The sequence below is a fragment of the Kogia breviceps genome, chromosome 6 (assembly GCF_026419965.1).
Source record: "Kogia breviceps isolate mKogBre1 chromosome 6, mKogBre1 haplotype 1, whole genome shotgun sequence".
NCBI lineage: Eukaryota > Metazoa > Chordata > Mammalia > Artiodactyla > Physeteridae > Kogia > Kogia breviceps.
Genome location: NC_081315.1, coordinates 74,362,242 through 74,377,001, shown reverse-complemented (window position 1 = coordinate 74,377,001; position 14,760 = coordinate 74,362,242). Strand labels below are relative to the sequence as shown.

Genomic DNA, 14,760 nt, shown 5'->3' with positions numbered 1-14,760 from the left:
AGGAAAGATATCAGTTAAAGTAGGTGCTGCCCTACAGGAGTCATCCCTGAGAATAGTCATGCAAAACTGAATTTCTGTAGTTCAGTGAGGAGCTTTAACAGTCATGGAAGAAGTTAAGAAAATATTCAAAGGAAGTCCTGTTCACGTGGTTTGTGAAGGGAAACAGTTGTTGCGATACAGGAAGACTGCCAAACCCTAAATTCCTATACCACGAGACTCTTCTTGGTGTTAAATCCTCGAACTTGTCTTCTCCTTCTTCAAATTTCCCGGGAGATCATGGCTTTAAATAAAACATCTATTTGTGTTCAGGTGATGGCCCATGGTTTAGAATTGTACTTCAGTAGATGCCACTTGTGATTTTTCAACTTAGATTTGTGAAAAAATGACCTGGCACTGTATTTTCATGTTTTTCTTCCTCTTACTAATTCTTTTAGATTAGGTTTAATTTCTGACAGATGTAATAGTGAGATGTGCATATAAGTTCCTAATGTACAAAAAGAGAAAGAACATGTAATACATATGTTGGGTTATTATAAAAACTTGTAACGATTGCTGTTGGACACCATATGTACTAGGAACTCAGTAAATAACATGAAGTATTACCCAAGAGCTATTTGAGAATTTATAGTTTTAATGCAATCCTAATTTGGGATTCTTGTTTCAGGGATGAACAGCAACGTGAAAGAGATTATCTTCTTGAAAGAAGAGACTTAGCAGTAGATTTCATTTTTTGTTTAGTTTTAGTTGAAGTTCTAAAGCAGGTAAGCTCTTTTGTTTCTGCAAAGTCTGTATTTCTTATTTTTTGCTAATTTTGCCTTCATGTTTCAGTTACCTTATTTAGGATGTTATATCTAAACTTCTGGCTCACAGAAACAAAATTCCTATAATTTAATTATACTTCTGCCAACTGCCTGAGGGTTCTGTGTCCTGTACCTATCACTCCCCATTTTTCTACCTTCGTTTACCATCCAAGACATGAAATCATGTTAGCAAAATGGAGCTGAATAAAAAGTATGTAAACTCTGGGCTTTTAGCAGCAACTGTAGTCCACCTATCAATTCACCTACTTCAATCCCTTTTTACCTCCACTTTCACAGAAATTCTCTGTGTAGCCCTCAAGCCTGCATTTCAACATGTAATACGTGCAGTGATAGTTGAGGAATGGGGGTGATACGACTTGAGTAAGACTGAGTTGTCAAGTGCAGATGGTTTTCAGACAAGCGAGAAGACCTCAGGATAATGAATTGTTTATGCTTATTCATTCAGTGAATATTAGAATGCCTACTGTTGGGTGGCATTGTTCTAGGTACTGCACGCCTGAGCTCAACATCTGAATGGAATAGATAGTAAAGATATAAATAGGTAAATAGTGTCAGATATCATGTTATATATTTTTACTATTCACAGTCAGTACAAGTATATGTATAAATACCTGTACTGATTTGAGGGACTTCCCTGGTGGTCCAGTGAGTGGGACTCCACGCTCCCAGTGCAGGGGGCCCGGGTTCGATCCCTGGTTGGGGAACTAGATCCCGTATGCACGCTGCAACTAGGAGTTCCCATTGCCACAACAAAGAGCCTGCATGTCGCAACTAAAAGATCCCGCCTACCGCAGCTAAGACCTGGTACAGCCAAAATAAATAAATAAATGTATATTAAAAAGAAAATACCTGGGGGCTTCCCTGGTGGCGCAGTGGTTGAGAATCCGCCTGCCGATGCAGGAGACACGGGTTCGTGTCCTGGTCCGGGAGGATCCCACATGCCGCGGAGCAACTAAGCCCGTGAGCCATGGCCGCTGAGCCTGTGCGTCCGGAGCCTGTGCTCCGCAACGGGAGAGGCCACAACAGTGAGAGGCCCGCATACCGCAAAAAAAAAAAAAAGAAAATACCTGTACTGATATGAAAATGTTTTTGTAGTCTTTAAAAAGTTATATACATCATTCAAAGATGTTCCATATATTTCCAGTCATGCACACTGTAGTGTTTTGAAAAAAAAGCCAGGCTACATAAAAGAAAAAAATCATATTTTGCATAGCACATGACATGTTCGGACAGGGAGTTTCGTTTCTGTTGTATAAAATGGAATAGAATATATAATACAGCAGGAAAAAGCAAATGTAAGATATAAAAGTTAATTGATTTGATAAGTCTTTTTTAACATAGCTAATATAAAAATATTTGAATTATGTAATCATTTATACTTTGCCTTTGTCTTTACGATATATGTGAAAAGACACTGAAATCTGAATATCTGAAATCTGAAAATAAAAATAATATTTTGGCTTTTTTTTGTTTAAAAATAATTTTGAATACGTGACATAGATAAATGCATTAATCAAAGATAAAAACAATTTAATTTGTACCCTCCATAAAGGTTTTTTTTAGTAGAGGTGGAAAAGAACTTTCCTCTGAAAGTTGTGCTTTCTGAAAGCCAGATTTGCTTTCTGTGATCTCTTAGTTTAGCTGGGATCCTAAGATGCTAAGGCTGAGGTCAGTAGGGATATAGGAGGAGCTGAGGACCAGAAACACTGTACCATGAACGGACTTGGACTAGGCCTCATTGTGGTTGATCCCTGACATTTCTTGTGTGCTAAATGTAGGTCTTGTGAGTGGTTTGGTAATCAGCATTTGCACTTCTTTACTTAGTTAAATCATAGAGGTATTTCTTCTTCCTGCAAAAGAAATTGCAAACTCCGTGCACTGACATTCAGGCTCTATTGTGCCTTTTCTCCTTTGTTTCCCATGATTTTCTTCTACTTAGCAGTGTCTCTCTTCTCATCTAAAAGTTGCTCTTAATTGCACTGACTTCAGAACTTCAGTGCACAGACAACCCCTTGGAGGTTTTTCTTTTTCCTCTTCCCCTTCCTTCTTTCTTGTCCTTTCCCCCACCCCATTGTCCTGGTCTTCATCCTCCTTTTTCCTCCTCTTCCTTTAAAAAAATGGTAGTCCAGGGACTTCCCTGGCACTCCAGTGGTTAAGACTTCTTCTTCCAATGCAGGGGGTGTGGGTTTGATCCCTGGTAGGGGAGCTAAGATCCCACATGTCTTGGGGCCAAAAAACCAAAACATAAAACAGAAGCAATATTGTAACAAATTCAACAATGACTTTAAAAAAAATCCCATGTAGGTTTTCTCTTTCCTAGTAAAAGGCAAGTCTTTTTAGCTCCTTCAAAACTAATTAAACTATAGAAAATGAAGTAAAGATCAATAGAACTTTCTGAAATATCATGACAAACGAACCCAATTTTCTCCTGTATCAAAACGGTGTAGGGTTTAATAGCTCCGGAGAGTGATCAATGTAGCATATGTTGAATTTAATAGGACTTTTACTTTTGTTCCACATAATATACATGTATTAAAATGTGATTCAGTTTTATTTTGATGAGACGGACAGCCCCAGGAGTACTGAAATATCGATACATGGTTGGATCAATCTTAAGGAGTATATATTACTTGTGGGTTAGTTCTTGACCTCATATATTATAAGTTATTTGTTTCTTGAATAATTTGTCATGTCTTTATCCGACATTATTACGTGTCATCATCACATATTTAGATCTCTTCAAAATGCACGAAGAACTCTGTATCCTTTGTACCAGCTGGTCATTACAATAAACTGGGAGATAACCACGGCAAGTGTTTTTATTCCAGCTGTGTCATTTACTTGCCGTGTAACTTGGGCAAGTTATTACCCACTAATTCTTTCCTTCTCTGTAAAAGAGTGGTGAGAATTAAATATAATAATGCCTGGGACATGGAAAGTGTCCAGTAAATGCTCTCTGTTGTTTTTCTTATACATCAATGTTCTTAGTTGCAGTGACTTGCTGAAGGTTATAAAGCTAGTTCTCTATTTTTTTATTTTATTTTTGTAATAGATTTATTTTATTTTTGGCTGTGTTGGGTCTTTGTTGCTGCGCATGGTCTTTCTCTAGTTGTGGTGAGCAGGGGCTACTCTTCATTGCGGTGTGCATGCTTCTCATTGCGGTGGCTTCTCTTGTTACGGAGCATGAGCTCTAGGAGTGCAGGCTTCAGTAGTTGTGGCACATGGGCTCAGTAGTTGTGGCTCATGGGCTCTAGAGTGCAGGCTCAGTAGTTGTGGCTCATGGGCTCTAGAGTGCAAGCTCAGTAGTTGTGGCTCGTGGGCTTAGTTGCTCCGCGGCATGTGGGATCTTCCTGGATGAGGACTCGAACCCGTGTCCCCTGCATTGGCAGGTAGATTCTTAACCACTGTGCCACCAGAGAAGCCCCTAGTTCTCGTTGTAAATAAAATTATTCTTATTGGTAAAAATCAGTGATACAAAATTAGGTGAAATGGCCAGCATCTTATAAAATTAAATTAAAGTTTAAATCATAACAAATTAGACAGAGGATTGAGTTTATATAAATGTGATGAAATGAGTGTGATTCACCATGGGAACAAAATTAATTCAAGATGATAAAGGACTAATTTTATTTTTTCAAGAAAGTCAGAAGAATAATTTTGGGGTCATGGCCAACTACAAATATTAGCATATTAGTACCAGAGCTTTTAGAATCCATGGTAAAAGCACTATAGCATTTAGTATCCTTAAGCAATTTTCTTTTTATATTGAATTTTAGCCATACATTTATTCGTTGAAACAAACAAGATTGGGAAAACAGGCTTATGAGCCACTTCAGGCTCTTGGCTTAGCTTTATGGGTGCTTATTGTGAAGTATCAGAAGGAGGAGTAGATCCTTAGTATTTTCAGGTTTGACATTAGCATTTTTTTTTTATTTATTTAATTTTTATTTATTTAATTTTAAAATTTTATTTATTTTTTTATACAGCAGGTTCTCATTAGTCATCCATTTTGTACACATCAGTGTATACATGTCAATCCCAATCTTCCAATTCATCACACGACATTAGCATTTTAGATGTTGGTGGGCAGCCCTGAAGGTTATGGGGTTATTTGTGATTTTGCTGAGTCATGAGTTTATTCACTGTCCTTTGCACTGAGGGCTGGTCATTTACATAATGAGCGCACCTTGCTGACTCCCCATTGTCCGTGTCTTAACCTGGTTTTGTGGTTTTCTATTTTCATGATGTTCTAAAAGCATTAGATTTGGGGAAGTGGTGTTGGGAAGAGCTTTGGAATAAAACTTGGGTATTCTTTAGAGTCTACTAGATATATCCTTCTTGAATGTTCAAATAGAATTAGATCTGCTTCTAAAATCATGCAAATGGCAAGATCTAAAAAATTCTTGATGCTATAGATGGTAATACTACTCCATGAAAGTAGAACGTTTTCTCTATAAACTGAACTGGGATTCTTTCCCACCCCAGCCCCCCGTTTTTGGAAGTTCAGCTTGGGAATTTTTTTTATTATTGTAAATAAGGGGAGAAGTAGGAATTTCAAGAACATCTGAGCATCCTGATAGTGTTCATTCTTAAAATAAAATTTTTAGAGGTTGTGCTTTTTTTCTTCCAGAAATTAAAGATGAGATAAAATTTCTTCTCTCACTTCTGTTTCTCTGTCTCTTTTCTAGCTATAATATGATAAAACTGAAAGTTTTCTTTCCTCATTTGTTCCATTTATTAAATGCATTTTCATATATCAGAAACTGGGCACACAGTATTTTCTAGAGAAGTATGCACTGACTTCTAAACTTCAGTCCCCTCATCTGTAATACGGGACAAATACTACTGTGTAAGGCCGCTATAAGTGTTATAAATAATGTATATAAAATGCCTAAGTAATACCTGGCACACAGACACGTGAAAAGTGTTGGTGGTGGCATTATTAATAATTAATATTATTAAGGTAGTAATAAAGAGCATGCAACATAGCTAAGTAGTGTCCCTAGCTGTCATTATTATACTTCTGGCATAACTGGAGCAAATAAAGACTACTTAGGAGAAAGTATAGGTGTAAGTTAACTTGTGTTTCATATCTCTGGCCTAGAGCACATCAAACATCCCTGTATGGAAGTCAGTATGGTAAAACCACAACACAGCACAGTAAATGGGGCCCCAAAAATTAAGTCGCGTAAAATGCAGTGTCGCATTATTGCAAAGTCACTGAAGTGTCTGCGGCCAGCCTGCGTGATTAGCGCTGTGAATTCTGGAGTAAGTTCTGGAAGTCCGGCTGCTGGATCCAGATACAGCATATTCCCGACTAAAGTTTGGTATCACCTAGAGGTAGATATCTACTTTGTTTTAACCATCAATGGGATAATCATAGGGCTTACTGGGACTTACGGAACAACAGCAGTGACTTCAGTAACCTTTTTCTTACCTTGGGGCCTCTTTTGTTTGGCCCAATCCAGGGAAGATGAAGCTAGGAAAATACATCTGCCTCCCCACTTCCTAATGGGCTCTGGGTTCCCTACCAGGCCTTGTCCTCAATATCTCCATCCTATATTCTAGTTCCATCATCTGCCCTACATTCCTAGGAAGTAAGAATTTTGTCCTAGTCCCCTTTAGAGAAGGGTAGAAAAGGTGAGAGACCAAGAATCTCCAATTGTAATGTACCCAGTTTTGCATTCTCTCAGGACTGGTAATTATGGGGTTCTAATCTATTACCTACATTTTTTACTGGTAAAGAAGTAGAAACTTCCTCCAGGTTACATAACTAGTGAAAAGAGAAGCTTGGCTTTTCTTCATTAGAATGATAAAAAGTGTAGAAAGACCTTTTGGTCTAATGAAGAAAATGTTTTCATATGTTATATAATGATTTGATTATAGTTCACCTATAACAGTTTTTTTGGAACTTGAAAAGATGGCTGTAAATTGAATAGGGAAGAACAATAGCCAATCTGTCTCTGAAGAAAAATAAGGGAGGACTTGTGGTGCCAGACATGAGAACTTATTAGTAAGCCCAAATAATTAAGACAGCATGATTTTAGTATAGACGCATATAGATTGATAGAATAGAGAGCTCACAAACAGACCCACACATATAAAGAACTAGAATCTATATCAATGACGTCTTGGATAATCTTTGACCCATCAGCTCTTCCTTTCCCATGGAACTATACAAGTAAATAATGTTAAATGCATAAGAGGTTTATTGTATAATATTATATATATTGAATATTGAAAATCTGGAATGAAATGTTCATTAATAGGGAGCTCATTAAATAAATTATAATATATATATACTGAGTATTACATGGCTGCTAAATAGTGTAAGGAGGAGCTAAGTACTGATGAGGAAAGATGCATCATTCCATTAAGTAAAAAATAAGCTGTGTGGATGAGTGTGTGTAGGAAAAAGCCTGGAAGTAGATATATACCAGTAGTGATTATATATGGGGGAAGGGGCAGGGATTTTACTTTCTGGTTTAAGTGTTTTGATGTGTTTGTTGTCCATATCAGGAACTGGCATGTAATTTTTAAAGAACTAAACAAAATAAACATTTAAATAACAAATTTTTAATAAAACCATAAATAATTTTAAATTGTTGGGAAAGTTGAAGTCCCTTTTGGATACTATTATGATAGAAAATCAGACTATATGGAGGCTGGCTCAATCGAAGTTTACTTTCCTATAGGTGTTGCAGAGAGTCACCCATGAATGTGTTTTTAACTTTCTAACAGTGACAATTGTAGTAACAACAATGACTATTTTTTCATCTGCATAGTCTATAGTTTAAAGATTAGCGATTATAAAGCTTAATGTTCATGAATTTAGGGCTTGTTAAAGTAGATGTTCAACTAAGTTCTTAGAGAAAAATAATAGCATTCTTAGAAAAGGGGAAGATTGACAGATTAATAGTAGATCATATCATGAAAACTAAAATTGATTATTGATTTGGTTAGTTGAAATGATGAGAATACTCATAAAAGACCTGTAACCTGTTTAGCACACACTTGATTTTTTTTTTTTCTAGATTCCTGTTCATCCTGTGCCTGATCCCTTAGTTCATGAAGTTCTAAACTTAGCTTTTAAGCACTTTAAACACAAGGAAGGGTAAGTAAAATACTTACGGGACTGTTGCTTTTATCTGCGGTCCAGATTTAGACTGTTAATTTGAACTCTCATAAATCATTTGTTTTCTGAAGTTCAAAGCAATTATCTTCCTGTATTTTTTAGTCCACAGGAGATGCTTATGGGAAAGACTTTGTAAAAATGATTCTTAAAACCATTGATTGAATTTATAAGAATCAGGTTAAATTTCCTGGCAAATTGAAATCTAGAGAGAGAAGAAAATTCATGTGGTTCTTATCATCCTATAAATGAACCTTCAGAGAAAATTTATACAACACCCTGATAAGGAATTTTCAGAGTTATTAAGAAAGAGAGTTTGTAGAAAAATTTCATGAAATAATATGTTTGTTCTTTTGCTATTTTAGATATTCAGGAACCAACACTGGGAATGTGCATATTATTGCAGATTTATATGCAGAAGTGATAGGCGTTCTTGCCCAATCAAAGTAAGTTTTATAAATCACTGATTTTGATTTATTTTGCATTTTAGAATTCTCATTGCTAACTAATAGAATACACACTGACAGTTTTAGATCTTATTTTTCCCATAGAGTTATTGTGAAGTCTGTTTCGCCTTTTATTATTTTGCTGCTCTGTTCCTTAGAGCAGGGGTCCCCAACCTTTTTGGCACCAGGGACTTGTTTCGTGGAAGAGAAGTTTTCCACAGAGGGGTGAAGTGGGAGATGGCGGCATATGATGGTTCAGGCGGTAACGTGAGTGATGGGGGGGATGGTTCAGGCAGTAATGCGAGCGACGGGGAGCGATGGGGAGCGGCAGGTGAAGCTTCGCTCACTTGCCCGCTGCTCACCTCCTGCTGTGTGGCCCGGTTCCCAACAGGCCGTGGACAGCTATTGGTCCATGGCCTGGGGGTTGGGGACCCCTGCTTTAGAGGAATTTTATGTGGCACCATACCTCAATTCCACAGCTTGTCTTCATTATTTGGGGTTTTCCATAAAACCTGAATTGAGGAAGTAAGAAATTGCCAAGAATAGTCAGGTCATTCATTACCTTATTCCCTGTTTTTCACAGTTCTATGAGAAGAGTTTTTATAAATCTTTCTTATAGAACTCTTGTCGAAGCTAATAATTACTTTTATCAGTTTCTACTTGAATGCTTTTATTTCTGAGATAGCAATGCAGTATCTTCCTTCTAATTATCTTATTTATTTTAGTACTGAACAGAGTTTTGAATAGGTGGAAGACATACCAAACAGGAGATATAAAGATGCTAGAGTACTCCATAAAGAGGGTGTTATTCATTAGGTGTTACATGCATTGAGTTGTATTGAACCATCATTATCGTAAACGGTAAAAAAGATGTTTGTCTTTAGTATCTTGTGCTTGCTCTAAAGACTATGGAAGATTTTGAATTTCCTTTGTTGCTACTGGGAAATTTGTAAGGAAAAAAGTATCAGTTTAGATTTTCTTGGGTGCTATTTAAAGAGTCAGTCTTTGGCCCTGAAATCATCCTATAGCAACCTTTTTCAGTTCTAAGAAAGCAAACACAATTATTGTTAGTGTTTAGTAGTTTCGATTTTAATATGAAGTAATGTATTTTATTATTTGGTAGTTACTATCCTTTAATTTAGTATTATTTATTTTTTATCCTTTGTAGTTTACCAGGGACCCTTGTATACTCAATGCTATAGAACTTAGAACATAGCTGGAGTATTTGAAATGACTTAGACGTAGACAATAATATTTTAATATTGTGTTTATATTTAATCAACAATGAATCCCTGTTTCAGGAATATAGCTACAAAAACATGAGCAGTAATGTATTTCTTTTCATGGCACCGTAGTTCATATTGTAGTTTTTATTGAAAATGATTTTCTGTCAGGAATATAGGTTAGAAGTGCTAAATAACACATGAGCAAGTTGGGTCCAGAAGAACCCTACATCATAGCTAAGTTAAATCTAGGATGGTAAGGATAGTAAATCTAAATGGCCAATGGTAAATTTATGAAATGATGCTCAGCCTCACTGGTCTAGTTGTAAGAGAAATGCCACTCAGAGCAATATTGAGGTGTTTTCCACCCATACATACAATGAGCATGGGAAAAAACGTGGATGGATCCACATTAGGCTGGGCTGATGGCACCAACATTTGAGAGGAAAGGTGGTGAGGTGGGAAAGGGATGGGGAGAAAGAAAAGGCTGGGGGTGTTTTAGAATCTTGTCAATGCATTTCCTTTGATTATAGTGACTAATAATTATTATGAGAAATTTAACAGAAGGAAAAATCCTTGGATTCTAATAATATTTCAATGGGAAGATTTTTATCCACTTTATATTTTCTTTATAAAATGCAAAAGAACACTTTCATGGAAAATGGTGTTGTATTTTACAAGACTGAAATGGAAATGGAGAAGTTATACTTCCTATTATGGATCCGTATTTCATTAACATGTAATTAATATCCATGTTTAATTAATATTAATATGTACTCAGTGCCCGTTGGGAAGTATGCATATTTGTCATTATAACTTTCAAGAACTGGTTTCCCCAAGTAACATCAGCAATAAAACCTTTTGTTGTTTCATAATATATAGAGGGGGAATGTGAAGTATTATTAACAAACTATCAGATATCTTTTTCCATTGTAAGCAAAGAAAAGCTTAGTAGCCTTAACTGGTGTAGTCATTTGAATCCAGGATGTTGCTCAACATTTCAAAATCATTTTGATTCTTCAGCTGATTCACATTGTGAGACCAGTGTCCTCCTACTCATCTTCTTCAGTTTTTCTACAGTGTAAGGAGATAATAATTTTAAGAGATAATTAGTAGTCTACAAGTGATTGGTTTATCTCTTTGAACAGATATGTAGTCTCCAGTCTGCTCTCCATGTAACTCAAATTACAGACTTTATCAAAATGAGTCGTAAAATTTAGAGACACTCTCTGATTTACATGTGGATATTTTATGGGTGGGTTATTAGATCTTATTTTTATGATGATTACGAACTGTTAAATGGTAATGATGCTGTATTGATGGTATTATAGGAAGAAGAAATTCTAATAAGAAATAAGAATTTCTCCTTAAGGCATTTCTTATTTGGAAAAATAAATGAACAGTAAATTTAGAATAAGAAATATTTTTGTTTTCATCTGTATGTTTTTCTGGGTAATTTTGATGAGGGCAGAGAAAGGAGATGGTGTTTAGGTAAAATACTTTTTGATTTCAACCTTAAATATCATGTGGGAAATGAGTGTTTTCAATTCATATCAAATTGTGTATCTGTGTACATTAAAGGTTTCAGGCTGTGAGGAAGAAGTTTGTGACAGAGTTAAAAGAACTGCGACAAAAGGAACAAAGTCCACATGTGGTACAAAGTGTCATCAGCTTAATAATGGGAATGAAATTTTTCCGAGTGAAAATGTATCCTGTAGAAGATTTTGAAGCATCATTTCAGTTCATGCAGGTGATCTGCAGTAATTAGAATTAGCCTAACAGTGGTTGTTTTTGCTTTTCATGACTATTTAAAAGAAACAAAATAAATATAATTAATGACGTTTCTAATTCCTTACTCCAAGTGTTAAATTGTCAGAAGTGTGAATTAATTTTCTTTTAAAATTTGAACATGATTTGAACTTAGCTTTCTGGTAAAATTGCAGAGTATTTACAAAATTATTGTGGTATTAACATTTCTATAATCTTCCTCCTTTTAAAATCTAATATACCTTTTTCCCTCTCAAGGAATGTGCTCAGTATTTCTTAGAAGTAAAAGATAAAGATATAAAACATGCACTTGCTGGTTTATTTGTGGAGATTCTTATCCCTGTAGCTGCTGTAAGTATATTTTTAATTTTATATTGCATTTTAAAAGTACCTTCTTTGTTGAAGAAGTTACCACATGTGATATTCTTACTTTCTGGTAATCTCATAGATAATAAAGCTGAAACTTGGAATGTAGTGGGAGTATGGGGTAAATCATTATTAGACACATAGCAGAAGAGCATCAATCAGTCTTTTAATCAAAAGAACAAGCCCAGGCCCTTAAGATTTAGAGACTGTTAGGAAGGCATAGTATTTGCAACCTAGAAGTAATGGTTATCTCAAGTAGCTCAGTGTAACACACTGCATTTAATGGCATTTGCTCCTTACAAAATGGCAGCCATTTTAATGCCTCTGAAAAGTTTAAAAGTACTGTGACGTGTATCCTGGAGTTTACAGGATTGTCTCAGTTTTAAAAGTTAATTTCTGTAGTTGCCATGACATTCATCATACCTGTCAAAATATGTATTCTAAATGATTTAGAAAATATGACTTTTATAAATATGGTTCCAATAACTTCTAGGGAAGCAGATTTATAGAAGCTTTTCTAGGTCTAAATTCATTGTGTTATTCAAAAATAATTCTGTAGTTACTAGTAACATAGCATGGTATAAATAGGATTCGGGGATTTTAGAATACTTGGACATGTTCGATTTTTTTGTTTCCTGGGTTTTTTTTTTGTGTGGTATGTGATATGCCACTCACTTTCAGTATACTACATACTGCTGTATAAATGATATTCTTTGTATATATACATATAATTTCATTTAAAAACACTTATGGAGGTAAAATTGACTTAAATTACACATAGTTAAAGTGTACAATTAGACATACGTATATGCCTGTAAAACCTTCACCACAGTCAAGATAATGTACGTACCTATCATACTTCAGAAGTTTCCTCTTGTTCCTTTTTAATCCCCCCCCCACTCACTCCACATTGTTCTGAGGTAACCATTGATCTTTCTATTCCTCTACTTAATTTTGGGTTTTCTAGAATTTTATATTAATGGAATCTTACTGTACAGACTCTTTTTTCTGGCTTCTTTCACTCTGAACAATTATTTTGAGTTCCAACTATGTTACGGTATATATCAGCAGTTTATACATTGTTGACTAGTATTTCATTGTATGGATATACCACAGTTTGGTTATGTGTTTATCTGTTTTGGACATTTGGGTTGTTTCAAGGTTTTTTTAAAATATATAAATTTATTTATTTTTGGCTGCATTGGGTCTTCGTTGCTGCATGTGGGCTTTTCTCTAGTTGTAGTGAGCAGGGGCTACTCTTCGTTGTGGTGCGCGGACTTCTCATTGCAGTGGCTTCTGTTGTTGCGGAGCACAGGCTCTAGGCATGTGGCCTTCAGTAGTTGTGGCTCGTGGGCTCTAGGGCGCAGGCTCCGTAGTTGTAGCGCAGGGGCTGAGTTGCTCCACGGCATGGGGGATCTTCCTGGACCAGGGCTCGAACCCGTGTCCCTTGCACTGGCAGGCAGATTCTTAACCACCACGCCATCCGGGAAGTCCCAAGAGTGTATCTTCTTTATTATTTTATTTATTTTTTTGGCCACGCAGCGCAGCCTGCAGGATCTTAGTTCCCTGACCAGGGATTGTACCCATGTCCCCTGTATTGTCAGGCAGATTCTTAACCACTGTGCTGCCAAGGGAAGCCCTGTTTCAAGTTTTTGACTGTTACAAATAGACCTGCTATGAAATTCCCATACAAGTCTGTGTATGGACATGTGCTTTTATTTCCTTTGGGTTGATATCTAGAAGTGAAATTGCTGGACCAAGTGGTAGGTGTATGTTTAACTCTAAAAGAAATTGCCTAGCTGTGTTCCAAAGTGGTTTTACTGGTTTGCATTCCCACCACTTATATGGGAGTTCTCTTCCTCCACATCCTCACCAGCTCTGGCTTTGGCTGGTCTTTTTAGTTTTAGCCAGTCTAATAGGTGTGTTGTGGTATCTCAGTGTAGCTTTTAATTTGCATTTCCCTCCGGACTAATGATTTTGAGCATCTTTTCCTGTCCTATTTTCTGTCTGTTTGTTTTCTTTGGGAAAATTTCTGTTGAAATCTTTTTTCTCATTTTAAAATTGGGTTATTTTCTGATTAAGTTTTGAGAGATATATTTTTGTATTTTTTGTATGTTCTGGATATGAAGTTTTTGTCAGCTACATGCTTTGTGAATATTTCTCCTAGTCCATTATTTGTCTTTTCATTTTCTTAATTATGTCTTTGGAAGAGGAGAAGTTTTAAATTTTGATGAAGTCTGATTTATCAGTTTATTCTTTTATAAGTTGTGCTTTTTGTATTGTACCTATGAAGTCTTTGCCTAACCCAGGGTAACAAAGGTTTTCTATATTTCAGTTTCGGGATTTACTTTTAGGTCAGTGATCTATTTTGAGTTAATTTTGTATATGGTATGAGGTATGGATTGAAATTTTGTTTTGTTTAATTCTTTTTGTTTTTGCAAATAGCATCCAGTTGTTCCTGTACCGTTTCACTTGTTTGTTGACAACTCTTTCTAAGTACATTAGTTCCTTTGTCAAAAAATTCAATTGACTCTATTTTTGGGGGTCTTTTTCTGACTCTATTCTGTTCCAATGATCTGTGTGTATATTCTTACAACAATGGTATACTATGTTAATTACTGTAGTAACTTAGAAGGCAGGTAGTATATACATCTTCCAACTTTATGTTTTTTCAAAAAAATTTTGGCTCTTCTAGGTCTACTGCATTTACATATAAATTTTAGAATCACCTAGTCCATTAAAAAAATCTAGTGGGATTTGATTGGGATTGGATTAAATTAGTCAATAAATTGGGAGCACAGACGTCTTAATATTGATTCTTGAAATTCATGAACATAGTTTCTCTCCTTTTACTTAGGTCTTTATTTTCTGTCGACAGTGTTTGGTAGTTTTCAGTATACAGGTCTCGAATATATTTTGTTAAATTTAGCCCTAGGCATTTCATATTTTTATGCTACTGTAAATGGCATTGTTTTAAAATTTCATTTTCCAGGTGCTCAAAATAC

The 14,760-nt window shown here is 35.7% G+C and overlaps 1 protein-coding gene across 4 annotated transcripts in view; it reads left to right on the top strand.

Annotated features, from left to right (window-relative positions):
- FRYL (FRY like transcription coactivator) overlaps positions 1-14,760 on the top strand; it is a 246,900-nt gene that overhangs the window by 121,428 nt on the left and 110,712 nt on the right. For all 4 annotated transcript variants that reach the window (XM_059067253.2, XM_059067255.2, XM_059067252.2 and 1 more), the window contains 5 exons: positions 665-761; positions 7,856-7,935; positions 8,319-8,399; positions 11,204-11,372; positions 11,648-11,740. In XM_059067253.2, the coding sequence (XP_058923236.1) occupies positions 665-761; positions 7,856-7,935; positions 8,319-8,399; positions 11,204-11,372; positions 11,648-11,740 (520 nt within the window). The remainder of the gene's footprint in view (positions 1-664; positions 762-7,855; positions 7,936-8,318; positions 8,400-11,203; positions 11,373-11,647; positions 11,741-14,760) is intronic.